Source organism: Bos grunniens, chromosome 11 (genome assembly GCF_055505025.1).
Source record: "Bos grunniens cultivar Pamir isolate PY7600 chromosome 11, Bosgru_T2T1.0, whole genome shotgun sequence".
Lineage (NCBI taxonomy): Eukaryota > Metazoa > Chordata > Mammalia > Artiodactyla > Bovidae > Bos > Bos grunniens.
Genome location: NC_141175.1, coordinates 96,271,359 through 96,295,772, shown reverse-complemented (window position 1 = coordinate 96,295,772; position 24,414 = coordinate 96,271,359). Strand labels below are relative to the sequence as shown.

The 24,414-nt window shown below is 43.4% G+C and overlaps 1 protein-coding gene and 1 long non-coding RNA gene across 2 annotated transcripts; both read right to left on the bottom strand.

Moving 5' to 3' along the window:
• Positions 1-6,732: 6,732 nt before the first annotated feature.
• Positions 6,733-8,380, bottom strand: LOC147363587 (tumor suppressor candidate 2). Its single transcript, XM_086327619.1, has one exon. The coding sequence runs from the start codon at positions 8,237-8,239 to the stop codon at positions 7,907-7,909; it is 333 nt and encodes a 110-aa protein (XP_086183745.1). The 5' UTR covers positions 8,240-8,380; the 3' UTR covers positions 6,733-7,906.
• A 9,555-nt stretch (positions 8,381-17,935) lies between these two features.
• LOC147363586 (uncharacterized) lies at positions 17,936-24,197 on the bottom strand. The gene is made up of 2 exons (XR_015137280.1): positions 24,058-24,197; positions 17,936-18,231 (listed from the first exon to the last, which is right to left on the bottom strand). It is a non-coding gene; the product is annotated as an uncharacterized LOC147363586 (long non-coding RNA).
• Positions 24,198-24,414: the final 217 nt, after the last annotated feature.

The following is a 24,414-nucleotide window of genomic DNA, read 5'->3' as shown; positions in this document are numbered from 1 at the left end:
TTCAGTGGCGTTGTCCATAGGTGTTAGCTCTTGGAACACCAGTATGCCCTGTCTGCTCTGCTAAGTGAGGGCTGGAGGAAATCTTGCTGGGTTCCTGTCCCTCCCCACTTCCCACTTGAGCAAATACTGGCCCTGCCTTCTGAACAACACCCCCAGCCCACCCCCACCCCAGGCAGTCTGCAACGTGAGATTGTGGGAAAAACAAAGAACAGGTGTCCCATCTGACCCCAGGTCTAGGTCTCCTGTGTTGTGGCCAGAGAATGCAGGGTCAGAAATGAGGGTACAGCAATGAGAGCTCCAGGGAAGGGGCCTGGGTGGGAAGGACTCTCTCTTCCGGTGAGGTCAGATCCACTGGGAGTTGGAAAGTTCTGGACCCCATAACTTTCAAATCTTACATATACTATTTCATTTCTCACCATGTTTCTTTCTTAAAAAAAAAAAAAAAATATTGGCTGCACTGGGTCCAGTTCCCCGACAAGGGATGGAACTCCTGTTTCCAGCATTCGAGCTCCAGTCTTAGCCACTGGACCATCAGGGAAGTCCCCCTCAATGTGTTTCTTTTTGAGGAGCTTTTCCTCCAAGAGGTAGAGTCTGTGTTGACATCTGTTACCCCTAGGGCCACCCAGACTGCAGTGCTAAAGTACCAAAAGTGGGCCTTATGAGGAGGGATACAGACACTGCTTTTTTTGGGCCTACAATGATAGTGACTTAGGTGGTTGGGGAACCGTGGAGCAAGATGATGGAAAATGTGGGTTTTGGAGTTGGACAAACCTGGCCTCAAATCCCAACTTTGTCACTGAACTGTAACTTCAGATAAGTGGTATATTCACTCTAAGCCTCAATTTCTTATAAAATGGGAATGATCTCTTAAGTGAGAAAATAATACTTACCTAATGAGATTCTTACAAGAGTTGAATGAGATTGAGTTTTTAGCTGCTGCTGCTGCTAAGTCGCTTCAGTCATGTCCGACTCTGTGCAACCCCAGAGATGGCAGCCCACCAGGCTCCCCTGTCCCTGGGATTCTCCAGGCAAGAACACTGGAGTGGGTTGCCATTTCCTTCTCCAATGCATGAAAGTGAAAAGTGAAAGTGAAGCCGCTCAGTCGTGTCCAACTCTTAGTGACCCCATGGACTGCAGCCCACCAGGCTCCTCCGTCCATGGGATTTTCCAGGCAAGAGTACCGGAGTGGGGTGCCATTGCCTTCTCATGATAGCTATTGTGGCGAGGAGAGAAGCTATTTACAATAACAGCATGCACCCTGGAATCAGGGGGAGTTGACAAATAACAAGAAAAAACTTGTAAAATAGAAGATGTATGAAAACTTTGTTAAGTCTGTGCTGATTTTTAGGTAAAAAGTATGGTCACTGTGTCTCTAGGTCTGGGTTTTCCATACATACACTGAATTTCAGTACATTGTTATCTGTTTTCTATTATTTGAATTATTTCTCTTCAAACTGTAAGTTCATGAGTATATAGATATTAATATCCCTAGTTTACATACGAGTAAATAGAGCAAGAGAGGTTAACAGACTGCCTAGGTTCAAATCCCCCTAGCTATGTGACCTTTAGAAAAATGTATTTTAATTTACATTTATTTCCCTGAAAACTCTTTAGGTTGAGCTTTTGGATATCAGCCATTCGGATATCCCCTTTTGTGTGAAGCCCCTGTTCCAGCGGTTTCCATATTTTTCCATTGGGCTACTATCTTTTTCTTATTAATTTGTAAGAGTAGTTATGGATAGAGATAGATATTTTGGGATTAAGCTTTTTATTACAGTATATATAGATGCAAATATTAATATCTTCTTCCACTCTGTGGCCTGCCTTCTCGTTCTTTTAATATTTTCTTTTAATGAACAAGATAACTAATTGTAATAAAGCTTAACAATCTGCTTTTATGTCCTTCCAGAGAAACCTTTTTGCCTAGCTGAAGCCATGAAGGTATTCTTTTGTGATTACTGATAGATATGCCCTTATTGCTATTTTAATTGTTTCCTGGTTCTTTTTTGTTCCTTTTTCTTTTACTCTCATAACTTTTGATTTGATGACTATCTTTAGTGTTATATTTGGATTTCTTTCCTTTTGTGTGAGTTATAAGCGAGTTCCCTTGTATGTAACTAATGCTTTTCTCTTGCTGCTTTTAAATATCTTTATATTTATAGCTAATTATATTTATGTCTAAATATAACTAAATATCCTTCATTTTTGCCATTTTAATTGCAGCATGTCTTGGTGTGGACTTCTTTGGGTTCATCTTATTTGGGACTCTGTGATTTTTGAACCCGCATGTGCTTCTTTTCCCAGGTTAGGGAAGTTTTCACTTATTAATTCTTTGAGTAAGTTCTTTGCCCCTCCCTTTCTCTCTCTTTTCCTTCTGGGCCTCTGGAATGTAAATATTAGCATGTTTGATATTGTTCCAGAAGTCTCTTAAACTGTCCTCATTAAAATTTTTTTTCTGTTCAACTTGGGTGATTTCCATTCCTCTGTCTTCTAATTCAGTGTTTCTCTGTATCATCTAATCTACTTTCAATTCCTTCTTCTTCTTTCTTTTTTTGGTATAAAGCAGCACAGATTTATTATATTATAGTTCTAGTGGTCAGAAGTAAAAACTGGGTCTCTTAGGACTAATTCAAGATGTTGACAGGGTTGTCTCCCCTCTGGAATCTCCAAGGGAAGAATCTGTCTCCTTGCTGGTCATTTCTTATTTAATCTGTTCTGTTGCTTTTCTCGAGCTTCTAGAGGCTGCTAGTAGGTCTTTGTTCTTAGCTAGCCTCTTTCTCCTTCAAGTGCAGGAGCATAACATCTTTAAATCTTCCTCCCTTTTTCTGACATTCTTGCTTGCTTTTTTTGTGGCTGTGCTGGATCTTCGTTGCTGTGCGGGCTTTTCTCTAGTTGTGGAGAGTGGGGGCTACCCTCTAGTTGCAGTGGCGTCTCTCACTGCAGATTATGGGCTCTAGGGCACGCGGCCATCAGGGGTTGCGGCCTGCAGGCTCTAGAGCACAGGCTCATTAGTTGTGGCATGTGGACTTCGTTGCCCCGCAGCATGTAGGATCTTCCTGGACCAGGGATGGAACCTGTGGCTCCTGCATTGGCAAGTGGATTCTTTACTAGGGAAGCCCTTGCTTTCTTCTTATAAGGACCCCTGTGATTACACTGGGTCCATCCAGATAATCCAGAATTATTCCCCCCAACTCAAAATTCTTAGCTTGATGACCTATAACAATTTCACTTCAGTAATTATCTTCAAATCTCATTCATCCTTCTTTATAAATTTCTGATGCCTTATTAAACTTCCCATGGTTCATCTACTCTTCTCCTCAGTTTGTTGAGCATCTTTTATGATCAGTACCTTGAACTCTTTATTGGGTAGATTGCTTATCTGGAGATAAGTAGACGTCATTTAGTTCTCCTTTGGAGTTTTGTGTGGCTTCTTTGTTTGCAACATATTCTTCTAACTCCTCATTTTACTACTTCTCCATGTTTATTTCTATGTGTTAGGTAGGTTGGTTACATTTCCTGATCTTGGAGAAGTGATCTTATGCAGGTGACATTCTGTGGGGCCCAGAAATACACTCCCCTCTGTCAGGGTGCCTCCTAAGCAGGCTTCATGGGCCTTTCTGGTGTGGTGAGGCTGACTACCATGGGCATGCTTGTAAGCGGGGTTGGCCCCCAGACCAGCTGGCTGCCAGGTCCTACCTTGGGCAGTGGTTGCTGGCCACTTGTAGGTGGAACCAGGTCCTGGGGTGCCTGGCTATGGGGACTGGAAAGGCTGGTGCTGAGCCATTTTTCAGGCAGGGCTGGGTCCTTGCATGTCTGCCTGCTCAGCCCTGGGGGTCTTGGGACTGGTTCTGACCTGCTGGTGGATGAGTAAGCTCCTAGCATTATAAACTAGAGGGGGATTCCGAAATTGTGCTTTGCAGCACCAGTGTCCTGGTAGAATGAGCTCCCCCAAATGGCTGCCCCTAAGGGACTACCAGTCACTTCCTACTTCTCTGGGAGGTTTTCCCAGGATCAGAAAGTAGGTCTGACCCAAGCTCATACAAATTATTGCCATTGTGTTGGATCTCAGACTATATAATATTTTTGTGTGCCCTCTAAGAACAGAGTCTCTGTTTTCTACTGTTGCTGGCTCTCCCATATGCAAGCCTTCAAAGCCAGATGTTCTGGGGCTCATCTTCTGATACAGAACCCCCAGCCTGGGGGCCTCAATGTTGGGCTCAGACCCCTCACTTCTTGGGAAGAAGCTCTACAGTTGTGATTAGCCTCCTGTTTTGGCATTTCCTATCCAGGGATGGGGGTCTTGACCATACCAGGTCTCTGCCCCTCCTACCTGTCTTGTGGGTCCTTCTTTATATCTTTGGTAGTGGTGGTTTAGTTGCTAAGTTGTGTCCAACTCTTGTGACCCCATGGACTGTAGCCTGCCAGGCTCCTCTGTCCATGGGATTCTCTAGGCAAGAACACTGGAGTGGGCTGCCATTTCCTTCTCCAGGTTTCATATCTGTAGTTGTAGAAAAATCTTTTCTGCTGGTCTTCAGGTTGTCCTCATAGCTAGTTGCTCTGTAAGTAGTTGTAAATTTCGTGTGCTGGTGACAGGACGTGAGCTCAGGGTCTTCCTATTCCACCATTTTGGCCATATCTCTTCAGTGAAAGGAAATTCAGCAATATGGATGAAACTTGAGGACATTGTGCTAAGTGAAGTAAGCCTTTCACAATAAAACAGATACTGTGTGATTCCACTTACATAAGGTAGAGTAGTCAAAATCATAAAGACAGAAAATATAATGGTGGTCGCTAGGGACTAGGTGGAGGGGACTACAGGAAATTTTTATTTAGAGGGTATAGAGTTTCAGTATACAAGATGGAAAGAATTATGGGGATGGGTGGTTGTGATGGTTATAGAACAATGTAAATGTGCTTAATACTACAAATGCACACTTACAATTGGTTAAGATGGTAATTCTTTGCACATTTTACCACAATTTTTTAAGAAATGGGAAAAAAACCAATGAGGTAGTCTCTTTAAAGTACTGAGAGATGTTAATTGTCTACATAAAATGTATATCCATGGAAATTATCATTCAAGAGAGAGGTAAAAATGAAAACATTTTCAGACACACAGAGGCCAAGAAAGTTTGCAACCCAAAGGCCATTCCTTACGAAACCTATTTAAAGAGTAGTTTAGCAAGGGAAAAAACCCAAGAGGTACAGGTATAAGAAAAATATAGAAGTTGATTAATTATCAACTGTTTATTGTTAAAAAGAATCTTTTTTAATTAAAAAAGCTAACGCTTCACACAGCAAAATAAGATTGAATGCATTATGCAATGGGCCTCTTAATGTCATTGTCATGTTCAGGAGAAAAATGTAAGATATTGGCTAATTTTACATATTAGTGGACAAAAATAATAGTTAAGAATGTATATTAACTACTTAAGGGCAAAGACTAAAAGAATAGAAATGCAATGCATATCTTCCAAACCAGTAAAGGCTTTTTAAAAGTGGGCAGGATGTATATGGAAAATTTTATCAGTTCTCTAGAAGGTGGGAAAGGTGTAAAACAGAAATTAAAAGAAAAATGCTAAACAGAAAATACAAAAAAAGATAGCAGAAAAAAGTCCAAATAGAGAAGCAGTCACATTGCGACATAAAAGACAGAACTCTTAGCCTATGTTTAAGTGAGATGAGTGTTTATTCCAGATCAGGAGAAAAGGCCAAGATAGCTTTCCTAACTTCCTAAGATGTTTTTGTGAAGAGCTAAAAAGAGAAAGAGGGAATATTGTTCCCAGAATCTGTCTGAAGAATTTACTAGAAAAAAAATTTTTTTAGACAACTAGAGTGGTGAGACAGAAATTAGCATTAATCATAATGGCAAGAATCATCAGTGGCCTCTAACATCACAATCAGAAAGACAACTAGAAATTATGTGCCTACTGGTGAAGGTATGCAACTTTATGTATGAAGTTTTCTTGTCAAAAAAAACGTCAAACATGAATCTGATCAAGTTTTTAGATCTAAATCCCAATTCACAGAACATATAGTGGCAAGATAGAGAAGGCAATGGCACCCCACTCCAGTACTCTTGCCTGGAAAATCCCATGGACAGAGGAGACTGGTGGGCTGCAGTCCATGGGGTCTCTAAGAGTCGGACACGACTGAGTGACTTCACTTTCACTTTTCACTTTCATGCATTGGAGAAGGAAATGGCAACCCACTCCAGTGGGTTCTTGCCTGGAGAATTCCAGGGACGGAGGAGCCTGGTGGGCTGCTGTCTGTGGGGTCGCACAGAGTCGGACTTAGCAGCAGCAGCATATGAAACAATGATACAGTTGAAAAAAACAATAAAATCCAAAATGGTTCTTTGAAAAAGAGAATAGAATAAAGAAAACACTATCAAAATTGATCAAGAGTAAAAGGAGAAAAGACAAAATAAGAATTAGTGGAAATGATGGCAGAACAAAGCTAGAAATAGAGATCATCTCATTGTTAGGGATTATCATGAATTGTCAATACATTTGAAACATTATATAAAACAGATCATTTTCCAGAAATATATAAATTGTTAAAATTGACTTTAGAAAAAACAGAAAACAATATGCCACTAACTGTTCAATTGGTAATCAAAATTTTACAAATCATTTTTCCTTTCAACCTCCCAAATCCAGTCCCAACAGTTTAAGAAATCCTGGTTTTATACTGTTTCACAGTTGAAAAAAGGGCAAGCTACCCAAATCATTTTTTTTTTTTTCAGGGTCTACAAATAATTTTATTGAACAAATAACACAACAGCCTTCCTAGATTGAGGACTACCCTCCCCAAGCCATTTCTCACACGCTTAAAGCACAGAGTTTGCACAGTAAGGAATTAAAAAAAAAATCATTTCTATGTAGAAATCAGACTCTGCCCCAATAACATCATGGACTAGACTATTTACAAGCTTTCACATTTTAAGTATTCCTATTATGGTTGTTTTCTTTCTGCCCCTATCCAGGGGCTCCAGTACTTTTCTCTTGACTGATACTGAAGGGAGGGGTATACTGTAGGGAAAAGGGGTGGTGGGCTCCTCAGAGCTACTGGCACCAGCCCTAGGGTGCTGTGCCTTACCACAGGGTGGTGGATGTGTAAGGGCAAGGGGGATTAGATACAGTAAGTGGGATGGGGCACAGGCATCCAGAGCCCTTCCTGATCCACATCCACACCCTCTCAACTTGGGGTGGGGGGGGAGGGGGAGAAACAACTAGTTGCAGTGGGGAGGGATCGGGCCAGCCCTGGGTAGAGGGAGAAACCTCCCACACCAGTCCCTACTCCTATTAACAGCCAGCAAAGTGTCCATCCATCTGGGGCTGGGAACAAACGGGCAGGTAGGCAGGAAAAATCAGGCTTGTTCTGCCCCCAGCCTCTGTCCAACACAGGAGGAATCGAGGTAGCAAACGGCTGAAATGCTCCAACGAGAGGGTAAAGGAAGTGAGGAGGGAAAGGAAGTTCCCACTTTTGTAGAGCTCCCATTGCCCTGGGGCTGGAAAAAGGCAGACCTTGCTTTTAAAGTGCTGTAGCCTCTAGCAGGGCTGGGCCCTAGGCAAGCTTGGAAGAATGCAGGCCAGGCAAGGGCACAGGAACCAGGCATTCCTGACCAGCATGTGCCCTGCCATGCTCCTTGTAGGGATTGCTGGGAAAGGTGGACTGGTAACTCCGCCATCAGCCCTCACCAGCTTCCAGCCATCTCTGGTCCACATACAAACCAACACCCAACCAGCACTGTAGGACTGCCCTGCTCACAGCTGAAGGTTCCAGGCCAGTGGAGTTTATTCACGGTTGTGGCCCCAGCCTAGGTTCCTCAATGGAAGCCACACCTTGAGCCTGGGGGTGTCTTGCTGGGGCAGGGGGTGTTTACGCCTGCCACCCCCCAGGCTCACACCTCATAGAGGATCACAGGGAAATCCACGTGGATGCGGGGGGGATCCAACTTCACGGTGCCCTGAGGAATCAGGTTCTTATGCACCCGCCTCAGCTTGGCCCGCTTCTGCCCGTTCTTGGTGACGATTGTCTCCTCATAGAATTCGTGAGCCAGATCCCCATCCTCGTCATAGAACATGGAGCCGCGGCGCGTGAATACGAAGGGGGGCACGACTCGGCCTCGCGGTCGCACCAAAGCTTGCTCAGCGACCGCCGCCTCTGGGCCGCCACCCCCCGCCGCCGAGGTGAAGGGCCACAGGCCCCGAGCTTTGGAGCCGCTGGCGCCCATGTCAGGGCCGCCGGCGCATGGCGGGCCCGGCAGTAACTTCGCTCTTACAAGGCCGTCGGCGCCACCATACCGTGCCTGGGCCTTGGCTCGCAGATGCCGCCGCAGCCGCTGCCGCTGCCTTCCGCAGGGTCCGCTGTCTCCACCCCCAAATCATTTTTGAGGCTAGCATAACCTTGATGTCCAAACCAGAAAATAATATACTGTGAGACAAAAAATTTTAAATCAATTATTCTTATGATCCTAAGGTGGTGAATTGTTAAATAAAATGTTAGCAAATCAAATTTGGCAGTTTATATAATAATAATCATGATCAAGTAGGGTTTGTCCTGGGAGTGTAAGAAAACATCATAAAATCTATTGAGGTGTACACCATATTTACAAAATAAAGAAAAAAAATGTGATACTTTAAATAGATGCAGAAGAATATTTAATAACATTCTATAATCATTTAAAAAATGACATTTTTAGTAAACTTCAGGGTGAAAAGGTAGATATCAAAGTAGTATTCTACAAAACTAGATTGAATAAAAATATAATGATCTTAATAGACACAGAAAAAATTTTTATAAAATTCAACACTCATTCATTTAAAAATTATACACTTTACTGAACTAAAGGTAAAGGATGGTCATTAAAAACCTACAGCAAGAATTATATTTAAAAATGAGACTTCAGAAGCAGTCCTAATTAAAGTCAAGAATAAGACATGCATATCCAATGTTGTAGTGTCTATTTATCATTTTTGTTGTTGTTTAGTCGCTCAGTCATGTCTTACTTCTTGCAACCCCATGGACTGCAGCATGCTAGGTTTCCCTGTCCTTCAGCATCTCCCAGAGCTTGCTCAAACTCATGTCTGTTGAGTCGGTGATGCCATCCAACCATCTCATCCTCTGTTGTTCCCTTCTCCTCATGCCTTCAATCTTTCCCAGCATCAAGGTCTTTTCTAATGAGTCAGTTTTTCGCATCAGGTGGCCAAAGTATTGGAGCTTCAGCTTCAACATCAGTCCTTCCAATGAATATTCAGGATTGATTTTTTAGGATTGACTGGTTTGATCTCCTTGCAGTCCAAGGGACTCTCAAGAATCTTCTCCAACACCACAGTTTAAAAGCATCTGTTCTTCGGCACTCAGCCTTCTTTATAGTCCAACTCTCGTATCCATACATGACTACTGGAAAAACTATAGCTTTGATGATATGGACCTTTGTAATAAATATGGAAAAAGATAAAAGGAGATTTCTTTTTTCAAAAAGGCATAGTTTTATGACCTCAGGATAAGAAGTAATTCCTTAAATACAAGAAACACAATAAATTTTTAAAACATTCAAGTGTAGAACTCTATACAATAAAAGACACCATAAACAAAGATAAAAAGACAAATCACAAAATGAGAGAAGATATTTACAACCCACAGAGCTAACAGGATTTGATTAGAAAATCTAATCCACTAGGGGTGATGTGGAATAAAGCATTTATTGTGAAAATCTGATCTTATATAACTATAGGAACTAGTTAAACAGTTTATGGATATTGCTTCTCCATCTAGTACTGAGACTTCAAGTAGGTAGGGTAGGCAGTGAGGAATGAAAGTGGACATGAAGTGGAGAGGAATGGAATCACTGGAACCTTCGAGGAAGAGCTGAAACTCATAAGAAGAAACTGAAACTCACTTTTTTCACTACCTCGAAGCCTCCAACTTCCGTGATGTAAGAGAGCCATAGCTGAATTCATCTCAGAGCTAAAATTGTACCTAGCCCAGGAGTTGAAGAAGCTGAAGAAGGAGATCCAGTGAGACCTAAAAGCTGCAGACTCAGCTCCTGCCTTACACCAGTAAAGTGAACCAACAGGCCCACAGCTCTGTGCTTGAGCTGCAATAACACCTGACCGAACAGCGACCTTCCAAGTATAAACTCAGATACTTCACTTCTACCTTTCATGGAAATTTCTCCTGTGGCCAATCCTACCTCAGAACCACAGAGGAAAGGAAATTCTAGGAAGTATGATTCCAGCTTAGCTAAGGTGACAAAGTACAAAGCCATCATTGTCCACCCTTTGTCAACTTGGCATCCTTAAATACTTGTTTTCACCAGACTTAACTTTCAAATGGAGAAGGCAATGGCACCCCACTCCAGTACTTTTGCCTGGAAAATCCCATGGACGGAGGAGCCTGGTGGGCTGTAGTCCATGGGGACGCTAGGAGTCGGACACGACTGAGGGACTTCACTTTCACTTTTCACTTTCATGCATTGGAGAAGGAAATGGCAACCCACTCCAGTGTTCTTGCCCGGAGAATCCGGGGACGGGGGAGCCTGGCGGGCTGCCGTCTATGGGGTCGCACAGAGTCGGACACGACTGAAGCGACTTAGCAGCAGCAGCAACTTTCAAATAAAGATTGAAAGCAAATGACAGCAAAACTGTGTTTCTGCTTAACATGATATACCTATTTCTGTACAATGAAAATATGTCATATCAATTGGGTATCCATGTGGAAAAGGTTCATTTCTAACTCTGCCCTGCCAAAAGAGGATATAAAGTCTACAGGTTCATAGTTTTCATAGTTTGGTGATGTTCACTTCTCTTCTAGCTAAGTCACACTATCCATTACATCCTGTAACAATTAGTGTTAAAATTTTATTTATACAGTAGATGAATTGGAAGGGAAGGAAAATTTTGGTTAAAACATGAAAATATTTACGTTGAAATAAAAAGAAAAATTTTGTCCTTATTCCTGCAACAGTTTGTGTTGTTTTAGCTGGTATTTATAAACACTCCTCCACTCCCCATTTCATATTCCCTGCCTGATAGGGTGACCTTTGTTTCTGGTATGTGCCAATAGCACTCCTTCTTGTATTAGTCTGCAGTAGTTTTGCTATGGGTTTTAAGTTTTGCTATGGATTTTAAGATGCTCCCCATCCCCCACCCTTGATCAGGACCAACCACCCCAGGCAATACAGTAACCTTCTTTGCTTGCTGATTGACTGGCAAGAGAAGCCCGAAGTAGCCAGGGCCAGTCTCAATTTATAGTTCAACGGAACCACTCCTGTGTCTCCTGAGAAAATATTTCTCTTTGGGGAACTAATACTCTAAATAGCCGAGCCCAAAGTTTCAGGTCTTATATGATAAATCTACTGTAGCATTCCAATCTTTCTTAACCTTTGAATATTTTCTTCTACTGTATACCAAAGAAGTTTTGACCTTCTAACTTCCAGATTTCAATCAACCAACTGAGCAAATGGTTGGAAACACTCAAGCTCTCAGTTGAATCAGAAATCTCTACATTAGTAAATAAATATAGCCTAATCTGACTTTATAGTCCTTCTATCCTGATTCTGTACCTTAGGGATCCATATCTATATATTTCCCTAGGTTTCTGTTGATGTAAATTGGCAAAGTCATGCAATTATTTTGGTGTTTATCATATCTTCTCATGAATCATGCTTTGTATTTCACCCTTTAAAGTCTGTCTGGACTTAAGCCTATAAGCAGTGGAGGTAGATCCTGAGAAAAATCAAGACCACTACTTCAGGGAAGGCCATTACAGGCCCCACAAGCAAGGAAGATTCCTTACTGGGGTGGAAGGGTCATTGCCACTGAAAAAAGAGGTTCAACAGAACTTAGGCACTCAAGGTCCCCAGGTTCACTGGAATCTGTCCATACATGTCTCCATCCTAACTTTCATGGTCCTACTCCTTCACAATCAACTTCCTAAATTTAACAGAAGAGGCTTATGAGGCTTATACAAGCCTCTTAGCCTCCTCCATCAGAGGGTAGACAGAGAAGCAAAAAAAAAAAAAACAAAGTCCTGTAGTGACTAAAACAAAAACCACATTACAGAAAGTTAATCAGCATGAAAAAGCACAAAGTTATGTCCCAGATGAAGGGACAAGATAAAACCCCAGAAAAACAGCTAAATGAGGTGGAGATAGGCAACCTTCCAGAAAAATGATTCAGAATAATGATAGTGAAGATAATTCAGGGTCTCAGAAAAAGAATAGAGGCAAAGATTGAGAAGATGCAAGAAATGTTTACCAAAGACCTACAAGAGCTAAAGAACAAACAAACAGAGATGAATAATGCACTAGAAGGAATCAATAGCAGAATAACTAAGGCAGAAGAACAGATAAGTGACCTGGAGGACAGAATGGTGGAAATCACTGTGGCAGAGCAGAATAGAAAAAAAGAATGAAAAGAAAAGAAGACAGCCTAAGAAACCTCTAGGACAACATTAAATGCACCAACATTTACATTGTAGGGGGTCCCAGCAGGAGAAGAGAGAGAGAAAGGACCTGAGAAAATATTTGAAGAGGTAATAGCTGAAAACTTACCTAACATGGGAAAGATATGGTCAACCATGTCCAGGAAGTGCAGAGTCCCAGGCAGGATAAACCCAAGGAGGAACACACCAAGACACATAGTAATCAAATTGATGAAAATTAAAGACAAGGATAAAATATTAAAAACAACAAGGGAAAAATGACAGTATACAAGGGAACTCCTATAAGGTTATCTGTTCATTTCTCAACAGAAACTCTACAAGCCAGAAAGGAATGGCATGATATGTTTAAAGTGATGAAAGGGAAGAACTTAATTGAGAATACTCTACCCAGCAAGACTCTCATTCAGATTTGACAGAGAAATCAAAAGCTTTCCAGACAAGCAAAAGTTAAGAGAATTCACCACCACCAAACCAGCTTTACAACAAATGCTAAAGGAACTTCTCTAGGCAGGAAACACAAGAGAAGGAAAAGACCTACACAAAATAAACCCAAAAACAATTAAAATGATAATAGGATCATACATATTGATAATTACCTTAAATGTAAATGGATTAAATGCACCAACCAAAAGACATAAACTGGCTAGCTGGATGAAAACCTATACATGTACACACTTCCACTCACCGCATCACTCTACTTAACCCCCCAGATTGTATGTTATTATTTGATATTGTTAGGCTAATCATGTTTCCATTATAGCTTGCAATTGTAATTATCTTTTATCTTTTGTCTGGCTATTGACTGTGAAAACTGATAAATGTCTTCTACTATTGTGATTATGTAACTATTATTCACTTAATACCATTCTATCTTGATTGGTCAATAGAAAATAATAGAATTCTATATCACTAAAACTACCATTTAATAGAAGAACCAATAATCACTTCTTAAAATTCAGATACATATCAGAATTATCTCAGAATTTTTTGAAACATACAAATGTTCAGATATTGCTTTCTTTCTCCAAAGCTGCGGATGTGTTTTTAATGAGCAGCCATGTTTAAAAATAACTGGACTATAAGACGATCTTCTACTTTTATCTGGTTTGTTTCACTTTTCCTATTTCATATTCAATGCTCCTATTTCACTTAGTTTTTGTTTTCCAATTTCTCCATCTCCTTTTTGTTGTTGTTCTTTCTCAAGCCTTTATCAAGCATAGTAGAAAAACTTTTGTATACATATATATATATAAATAGTGTGTATAATATCAGTTCAGTTCAGTCACTCAGTCACGTCCAACTCTTTGCAACTCCATGGACTGCAGCATGCCAGGCTTCCCTGTCCATCACCAACTCCTGGAGCTTATTCAAACTCATGTCCATTGAGTCCATAATGCCATCCAACCATCTCGTCCTCTGTCATCCCCTTCTCCTCTTGCTTTCAATCTTTCCCAGCATCAAGGTCTTTACCAAGGAGTCAGTTTTTCACATCAGGTGGCCAAAGTATTGGAGTTTCAGCTTCAGCATCAGTCCTTCCAATGAATATTCAGGACTGATTTCCTTTAGGATTGACTGGTTGGATCTCCTTGCAGTCCAAGGGACTCTCAAGAGTCTTCTCCAACACCACAGTTCAAAGTATCAAGTCTTTGGTGCTCAGCTTTCTTTAAGACCCAATTCTCGTATCCATACATGACTATTGGAAAAACCATGGTTTTGACTAGACAGACCTTTGTCGGCAAAGTAACGTCTCTGCTTTTTAATAAGCTGTCTAGGTTTGTCATAGCTTTTCTTCCAAGGAGCAAGCATCTTTTAATTTCACGGCTGCAGGCACCATCTGCAGTGATTTTGGAGCCCCCCAAAATAAAGTGAGCCACTGTTTCCCCATCTATTTGCCATGAAGTGATGGGACCGGATGCCATGATCTTAGTTTTCTGAATGTTGAGCTTTAAGCCAATTTTTTCACTCTCCTCTTTCACTTTCATCAAGAGGCTCTTTAGTTCTTCTTCACTTTCTGCCATAAGGGTGGTGTCATCTGCATATCTGAGATTATTGATATTTCTCCTGGCAATCTTGATTCCAGCTTGTGCTTCATCCAGCCCAGCATTTTTCATGATGTACTCTGCATTTAAGTTAAATAAACAGGGTGACAATATACAACCTTGATGTACTCCTTTCCTAATTTGGAGCCAGTCCGTTGTTCCATGTCTGGTTCTAACTGTTGCTTCTTGGACTGCATACAGATTTCTCAGGAGGCAGGTAAGGTGGTCTGGTTTTCCCATCTTTTGAAGAATTTTCCACAATTTGTTATGATCCACACAGTCAAAGGCTTTGGCATAGTCAATAAAGAAGAAGTAGATGTTTTTCTGGAACTGTCTTGGTTTTTTGATGATCTGACAGATGTTGGCAATTTGATCTCTGGTTCCTCTGCCTTTTCTAAATCCAGCTTGAACATCTGGAAGTCCTTGGTTCATGTATTGTTGAAAACTCGCCTGGAGAATTTGGGGCATTACTTTGCTAGCGTGTGAGATGAGTGCAATTGTGCAGTAGTGTGTGCATTCTTTGGCATTGCCTTTCTTTGGGATTGGAATGAAAACTGACTGTTTCCAGTCCTGTGGCCATTGCTGAGTTTTCCAAATTTGCTGGCATACTGAGTGCAGCACTTTAGCAACATCATCTTTTAGGACTTGAAATAGCTCAGCTGGAATTCTATCACCTCCACTAACTTTGTTCATAGTGATGCTGTTCTAAGGCCCACTTGATTTTGCACTCCAGGATGTCTGGCTCTAGGTGAGCGATCACACCATTGTGGTTATCTGGGTCATGAAGATCTTTTTTTGTACAGTTCTGTGTATTCTTGCCACCTTTTCTTAATATCTTCTGCTTCTGTTAGGTCCATACCATTTCTGTCTTTTATTGTGTCCATCTTTGCATGAAATGTTCCCTTGGTATCTCTAATTTTCTTGAAGAGATCTCTAGTCTTTCCCATTCTATTGTTTTCCTCTATTTTTTTGCACTGATCACTGAGGAAGGCTTTCTTATGTCTCCTTGCTATTTTTTGGGACTCTGCATTCAAATGAGTATATCTTTCCTTTTCTCCTTTGCCTTTAGCTTCTCTTATTTTCTCAGCTATTTATAAATCCTCCTTAGATAACCATTTTGCCTTTTTACATTTCTTTTTCTTGGGGATGGTCTTGATCACTGCCTTCTGTATAATATATATATTTTAGAAAACATGTATAATATATAATTTTATATTATAACATAATATATATTTTAGAAAACATTAATTTTTTCCCAGCTAAAAAATGTATAACATTTTGATTCCAGTTGTTTGATTAGTATGAATAAAATGCTAGATTTCTAATTTATATTCACTCAAAACTTTAATATAATTGCATGCATTTTGGCATCTACTATTATTGCTAAAATCTAGAAATTTTATCTTAATGATTTAAAAATTGTTTTGGAATGAAGCTTGAAACTTCTAATCCAATTCTGAGAATATAAAGAAATACTGTGCTGTAAAAGAAACAGCAAATGAACATGTGATACAATATTATTAACTAAAGTACAGAGTTTGTTCAAATTTAACAAAATGTTATGCTAGTGTCCATTATTTGGCAAAGAACCTGTCTGCTGATGTAGGAGATGTAAGAGATGCAGGTTCAATACCTGGATTGGGAAGATCTCCCTGGAGGAGGGCATGGTAACCCAGTCCAGTATTCTTGCCTGGAGAATCCAATGGACAGAGGAGCCTGGCGGGCTACAGCCCACAGGGTTGTGGAGTTGAACACGACTGAAGTGACTAATAGCAACAGCAGCAGAACACACCACCGCAGTAGAGAACTAGTTTCTTTCTCAGGATTAAGGGAAGAAACCTCGCAGTACACACCAACATTCTGAGCCTTAGTCAGGACAGGGCCACTGGGGACTGAGGAAGTTGGAACAGGTATGTTGGGAGGCCCCTTAGCTGCCCTTTCCTCCAGCACCCTTGAAAATCTTTGCCCCTTTTCTCTTTTTCCACCTTCTCTATTGTAGATTCTTTCTCCATCTCTTTTTCTCTTTCATCTTTTCAAAGGGAGACTTTTTCGCTCAGAAGAAAGGAGCTAACTGGGGAATATGAAGGTCATTGCAGCTGAGATGCAGGGCCCTCACATATCAGGGCTCAAGTCCAGCCCAGCCTACAGGAAGAGAGAGCCTGAAGGCTACCTCGAGGGAAGCCCCACGCCTCCTGTCCAGCTGCCTCAGCTCCCTCCCACACCTGCTTCCCCGCCCCTCTGCCCCTCCCGAACCCCCTTGCCCCTGACAGGCCAAGAGCAAACAAGTTGTTTGTTCATCTCCCAGGAACGCGCAGCGACACAGAGGGGCACACATTGCTAACACGCGTTGCACTTTGCACTTACCTACTGTTTCCCAGCTTTTTCTTATGCATGCTGCTTTTAAGACTTTCTCTGAAATTCTATGCTCTTTAATTAGACTGGAGTCAACAAACATCTATTTGCTTGAGACCTATTTTATGTGCTGGGTTTACGAGGGCTACAAAGAAATGAGGACTACCATTTGTTCCCACTGGGAACTCCCAGTCTCACGGTAGGGGAGAGTCACAGCTAAGTGATGCAACCGTCAAACGACAAGAGCAGATTCCATGTGAGTATGAAGGACAGAGATTAGTTATAGCTTCAAAGAACTGGGACGTCTCCTCGGAGGAGGCTTTCTTCTGCGGATACTTCCAAAGAGAGGAAAGCCAGCCAAGGCAAGAAGAGGGGGAGATTATGCAGAAAGAAAGTGCTTTGAGAGAAGAGAGAAGGGCTAGCTAGTATGGACCCATGGGGGCTCCCCAGGTTTAGGAATGGGCAAAGGCAGAGGAAGAAGCAGTGAGCAGAGAGGAAGTCTAAGTACCAGGGCAAACAGCCCTAATTCAGGGAACTGGTGTATTTTCTACCCACTGAGAGTACTCTAGAACTGAGGTCTAAAGTACTTCAACTGAGCTGTTGAGATCTTCACAACCAGCTAGTCAAAGCCCTCTGTTGTACTGAAAAGGACATTGAGTCCAGCCCGCTAAATGGGGAGAGATTTGCACAAAAGGCAAAACTCGGTCCAGGATTGTTTCCAGCTCACTGTACACCATGCCCTCATGACAACCCAGACCCAGTCAGCAGCTTCTTTGTCATTTTACCCGCCAGCCACGCCTACCACAGTGGTTACACACATATTTGCTGAATTGAATTCTGTTTGTCCTTTATCCCTCCAGCTTCTAAAGAAAGGAGTAAACAAGAGGCATGGTCTCTACCCAACCCCTAAGTATACCACAGGCCCTGTGTAAGGCGTGTATCTTATTCATCTCCATGGTTTCTGTCATTTCCATTTTACTGATGGGGAAACTGGATCTTGAAGAGCTAAGATTTGTTTCAGTTAGTGAACTATAAGAACTCAAACCCAGGTCCATCTGACTCTAAATTCCACAATGAAGTGTCAACTTAAGTGGCTGAAATTAATTTTATTAAACTTTATTTATGGCTGTGCTAGATCTTTGTTGCTGTGTGCCGACTTTCTCTAGTTGCGATGAGCAGGGGCTAGTCTTCATTGTGGTGGTTTCTCCTGTCGCGGAGCGCAGGCTCTAGGCTTGTGAGCTTCAGTAGCTGCAGAGCGCGGGCTCAGTAATTGTGGTGCATGGACTTAGATGCTCCACAGTACGTGGAATCTTCCCAGACCAGGGATCTAACCTGTGTCCCCTGCACTGGCAGGCAGATTCTTAACGTCTGGACCACCAGGGAAGTCCTGAAATTGAATTTAATCGAATTAATTTCTCCTCTCTGCTTCACAGTCCTTCAAAGGGGAAGGGTTATTTTTTTTTCCCTTTGGGGGTGAATGGGGGATGAAGTTATAGTAGAAGAGTGTGTGTGTGAGACAGAGTAATGCCTCTAAAAGACCAGCTTGTTTCAACTGCTCATAAGTGACTGAACTTCCAACACCACTAGAAGAGGCGACCAAGGGGATTGGTTCTTTTAAGAAAGTCACCGCCAGTCAGGCTGAGCCCGTCTCTGCATCATCATATTCAAACCTGGTCTGAGGGTCCAGAAACTCAGGGGTGTTGTTGAAATGGAAAAACCCAGGAGGAGTTGGGTTATCATGTGTGTGACCTCTCCAAGTGTCTTGTAAGCAGATGGAGTTGGAGGGGGAGAAGATGAAAGAACGACCTAGAAAGCAGTTTCTGTGTTCAGAAGGAAGGGAAATAGAGGTCATCATTTTGGTGGTGGTGGTGTGCGTGTGAGTCACAGGCAGACGTGAAGGTGTGTTGGGCAGTGAAAAGAGGGCAGACCTGTCTCAGGCCCTCATACCCGCCCAGACCTTCCCTTGTGCCCTTGTAACCGTTTTAAGGCTCTTCCACAAGTGGGCTTCAGGGGTTGTCACCAAGCCTTTGCCATCACCTACTAAGGCCGGGGAGGCCAAGTCCAGGACTGGGGAGAGAACTGGGTGGAAAGGAGCACTGGAGTCCTGGGAAACCTCACGTCCAGGCCAGGAGCAGAGGCTGGGTCTTGCCACCAGCTGGTGGTCTAGGGGTCGGGGTGGGGGGGGCTCTGGCTGCCTGTTTGTTCAGCACTGAATTGAGGTTCCTGTTAGGAAGTAACCTTATTTGTGTTCAGACTGACTTGTTTGCTGTTCACACTTGCATGGAGAGCTGCCCCTTGGGGTCCTGACTTCAAACATAGGGGTAGGCGTGGGGTGTGGGAGTACTTCCCCCAGGGTCCAGCGAGTGCTCTGGGAAAACCAGTGTCTACAAGCTCCCGATGAGGAGAGGGAGGGTTGGACCCCTCCTGGAAACTATGCCCTGGCTCCCGGCTTTCCCGAGGGGAGCCATGCAGGGCTTGCCTAGTGAGGAGTCCTAAGCCAGGAAGGGTGTGGAGCCTGGCTTCTTCACTCAGCAGGGGAAGGCGTAGTGAGGAACGAAGTATTCTAAGGCCAGGCTCCCACCTTGAGATGCTGATCTGGTTGGCCTGGGGTGTGCCCAGGGCACTTCTGGAGTGATTCCACTGTGGGGTCAAGGTGAGAAACTCTGTTCTAGAGTCTACCAGCTTCTCGAACTTTAGTGTGCATACACATCACCCAGGAATCTAGTTAAACTGCAGATCCAACTCAAAGTGGGTCTGGGCTGGGTTCTTAGATTCTGCATTTCTAATGCACTCCTACATGGTGGGGCTAGTCTGGGGACCATTCCTTGAATGGCAAGGCTCTATACATGCTTTGAACTCCTCATTCCAGTTGTCAGGGGAAGGGGGTAGAGCCATGTCCCCAGCTTACTGCACCTGTTTGCTCGGCCTGCCCTTTCCTCACCACCTTACTTGGTTAAGCAATCAATTTCACAGCCTCTCTGGTCAAGGCCAGTCCTCTATTCATTCTCAAAGTTTAAGGGGACAAAATAGACCCCCTACCCTACTTGAGACAAACCAATTCAGCTGGCTTCAGCTGGGGGGTTTGGCAGAGGTAGGGAGGGCAGCAGCAAAAGCAGCAGGCAGATCCTGCGGGCCCAGAGGCCACACACATGGAATGAATGGTAGGGTATGTGTTCAAAGACGGCTTCTTCCTCACATGCTCTGTTGCAAAGAGGCCTTGCCGTTTCTTCATCCCCTCTTCCTGGATCTGGGTTAGCCCTACAACTTGCTTTCGTCAGTAGAATATGAAGAAAGTGACACTGTGTAACTTCTGAGGCAGGACTCTGAAGTTTTCCCTTTGCCATTTGGGTGCCCGCTCTTGGGATCCAGCTGCTATGTGAGGAAGCCCAAGCTAATCATGCAGAGAGAATGCGAGAGTCCCAGCCTCCCAGTCAAGATGCTAAATGTGTGAATAAAGCTAATCTGAATGGTCCAGTCCCAGCCACTATCTGATCGCAAGCCAGACAAGCTACATAATTTGCAGAGCCCAGGTAGCTTAGTGGTAAAGAATCTATCAACTCCATTGACTCCCCGAGTCACCCCAGGTGGGGGCTGACAAGGTCCTCCACTCCTGTTATTTCTCTAGCCTCATGCGCTACTGTCCCCATCTCACTCTGCTCCAGACGCACTGGCCTTCTGGCCTTCCCTTGACCAAATACACCCCTATCTCAGGGCCTTTGCACTCGCTATTCCCTCTTCCTGTTTGCCCTGCAGCTGTGTGCATGGCTCAGTCCCTCACCTTCTTTTGGTCCTTGCTGCAGTGTTACCTTCCTAGCGAGGCCTCCCCTGACCTGACTTTCTTGGCCTTGTCCTGGGGTCCTTATTTCCCTGTACTGCTTACTTTCTCTCCATAGTGCTTATGTGTGTGTGTGTGCTCAGTCACTCAATTGTGTCTGACTCTTTACAACCCCATGGACTGTAGCCCACCAGACTCCTCTGTTCATGGAATTTTCCAGGCAAGAATAGTGGAGTGGGTTGCCATTTCCTACTCCAGGGGATCTTCCCGATCCAGAGATCAAACCTTCTCTTGCATCTCCTGCACTGGCACTTTACCACTGCCCTACCTGGGAAACCATTAGTGCTTATTACTCTCCAATAAATATATACCTCCAATAAATATATATTTATTTATTTTTGTTATGTCTCTCAACAATAATGTAAGCTCCCTAAAGAGCAGAGATTTTTCAAATTTGCTTTGCTTACTGATTTTTCCCTTGGTGCCTAGAACTGAGCCTGGTACAGAATGGTCAGCCCACAAATATTTGCTACATGAATAAATCCATGAATGAATGAGTGTAACTGATGGTTTAGGTTCACCAAATACAGTCCATCCAGTTTGTTTGGATTTAGTAAAATCTAAAACAAGTAATACAGATACAGTTCCTGGGGTGGAGCAGAGGCTCGCGCACACACATTGTGAATGTAGGGGAGTTGGAGGAAGGCATGGCACCCCACTCCAGTACTCTTGCCTGGAAAATCTCATGGACAGAGGAGCCTGGCGGGATACAGTCCAGGAGGTCACAAAGAGCCAGATACAACTGAGCGTGTGCGCGCGAACACACACACACACACACATACACCCCTCGTTGTTTAATCCATTGCCTGAATTTGGGAACACTTTTCTTTTTTAATGATTTTTTTTGCATTTTGGACCTCAGGAGCAGAGGATTGAGTACCGTTTCCTGCCTCTTCAGGGCCATCGCCGTGAGAGGTCCACACCAGACTACTCTTCTTTTTCGCCTGTCTTTTGCTCTTTGTCCTTGTCCTCTTGCCAGTTCTCCTGCTCCCCTAATAAACTTTTCTCTCATATATTTGTTATCTGTTATCGACTGTTTATGGATCCATGTAAAATATGCAGGGCTGTTTTGTATATGTGTTCTTAATTTACATAAATGGTCATTTTTTTTTCCCTTGTTCCTTTTTACTCAAAACTATTTTTTTTTTATTCTTCCAATTTTATTTTATTTTTAAACTTTACATAATTGTATTAGTTTTGCCAAATATCAAAATGAATCCGCCACAGGTATACATGTGTTCCCCATCCTCAAAACTATTTTAAAGTTCTCTCTTTAGTGCCCTGTGGACAGCAGTTTCCTTGCTCTGACAGCTGTTTTCTAGCATCTCACGTTGCAGATGAAAAGTCTGCTGTCAGGCTGACTTTCATTTGTAGAAAACCCTTCTGCTGTTAAAAAGCTTGGAAGACCTTTTTATTTATCATCAGCATTCAAAAGTTTCCACAAGATATCTGAGTATCTATCTTCTTTCAGCATGTCCTATTAGGGGTACTTCTGGCCATATTGAGGGTTAGGGTCTGAGAAACATTGCTGTGGAGACATCTGACAAGAAGTTGGGTAAGAGAAGGTGTCTGGGCTAGATTTGGGAGTCATCTGCATTTAGGTTCTAGTTTGACAAGAAAAACATGGCTGGATAAGATTAAAGATGGAGGAGAAGTGGTCAAGTGGGGGTGCAGGGCTGCTGAACGCAGGGGGTTATCAAAGGGTGTATTATTAGGTGAGCAACTGTTATCTTCTGCTTTTTTATTATAATAAGGTATTTCAAACACTAAGAAAGTTATAGATAAAAACATGATAAATACCCAAGAAGTCACCATCCAACGTTGTCAACTTTGGCTATGTTTACTTCAGTTTTTGTTCGTTTGTTTTCTTTTTTAAAGTAAAAGTCATTGTCGGACTTCCCTGGTGGTCCACTGGCTAAGAATCCGCCTTGTAATGCAAGGGACACCAGTTTGACTCCTGGTTTGGGAAGATCCCACATGCCGTGGAGCAACCGACTACTGAGTCCCCAGCCTAGAGCCTGCAGGCCAGAGGCAGCAGCTTCTGAAGCCCACAAGCCTACAGCCTGTGTTCCGACAAGAGCAGCCACTGCCGTGAGAAGCCCGAGCACCAGCTTGGAGAGCAGCCCCTGCTGGCTGCAACCAGAGCAAGCCCGCATGCAGCAACGGAGACCCACCATAGTCAAAAATAAAATAAATAAACAAATAAATGTTTTTTTAAAAAGTGTACCATGGACACATACATAGCCCCTTATACTTCTCACCAGTTCCATTCACTGGAGTGAATTACTATTCTAGCCTGGTGCTATCATTTCCATTCATGTTCTTACAATTCTGCCGCAGTTACTTATCCATAAGCAGCATACAGCGTGAAATGTTTTGCATGCTTCTAAACCTTATATAGATGGTATCACATTGTACTGGCCATTTTTCAGCTTGCCTCTTTCACTCAGCACTATGTGAGTTTCATATATGTAGCTATAGTTTATTAATTTTCACGGGTTTAGAGTATTCAGACTTCCCTGGAGGCTCAGACAGTAAAGAATCCGCCTGCAATGCAGGAGACCTGGGCTCGATCCCGGGGTTGGGAAGATCCCTTGTAGAAGGAAACAGCTACCCACTCCAGTATTCTGGCATGGAGAATTCCAAGGAGCCTGGCAGGCTATAGTCTATGGGGTTGCAAAGACCTGGACAAGACTGAGCAACTTTCACTTTCTTCAGAGTATTCAAAAAATGAATAGACTACAATTTATTTTTCCATTACGCTGTTAATGAACATTTACAGGTCATGTGCTGTGTGCTAGATATGGCAAAGTTGTAGCAGTGAATCCACTTCTCAACCTATGATAAATTATGAATGCTGTTTTACAGATAAGGAACATAAGGCTCAGACAGGGCAAGCCATTTATCCAGGTGGCACAGCTGGTACATAGCAGAAGGGCACCGTTTCTTCCCTTCAGGATCCTCTGGCCCTGACCTTGCATTGTCTCTTCTTCCCCAGGGAACTCACAGCTTCAGCCCCTTGGGGAGGGGTGCTTCTGGAGCTTTCCTGAGCAGGGGCTTTTCTGTGTGCTGGGAGCGCACCTGGAGTTGGTTGGGGAGGCCCCTGTCAATGCTCACCACCTGGGCAGGTCCAGCCCAGGACAGAACAGCCACACTCACAGGGCTGGCCCCTGGCCCGCGAGGGCAGCTGACAGGACACAGAATCAGGCCTGCTCCTGCTCTGGGGCTCTAGGCTTTCGGGAGGCAGGACCCTATCTTAGTCTCCGCACAGCTCCTCATACAGTGCTTGGAGAATTTACGCCCTCTGTTCCCTCAGTGCTTCGTAGAGGTCTGGACTCGCTGTCAGGGAACAGGCTGTGGTTTGCTCCTACGTCTTACCTGCGAAACGTGATGCAGAAAAGTCACTTAGGCCTCTTCCGAGGTGGGATTATAGCCTCGGGGGTGCTGTGCCCATTCACGGAGGCACCATTTTGCTTTTTAAATGCCTGGGCGCTGTAGAAGGGGTCCTGGTGCTTAGCTCTCCGACTGAAGGGCCAAAGGGCCCGGCCGATGGAGAGTGTCATTTCTCACAGAGGGCAGCAGGGGGCGCGCGCAGACCGTGTGATGTGGGCACCGCCTCCTCCGGCTGCAGGCTGCAATCGCATCCGCCGGGTCTCGGCGGCTCTGGCGAGAGAGCGCCAGCAGACTGAGCAAGGTAGAAAAGGCCTTTTACCCGGGAGCTTAGTTAGGGGTTAG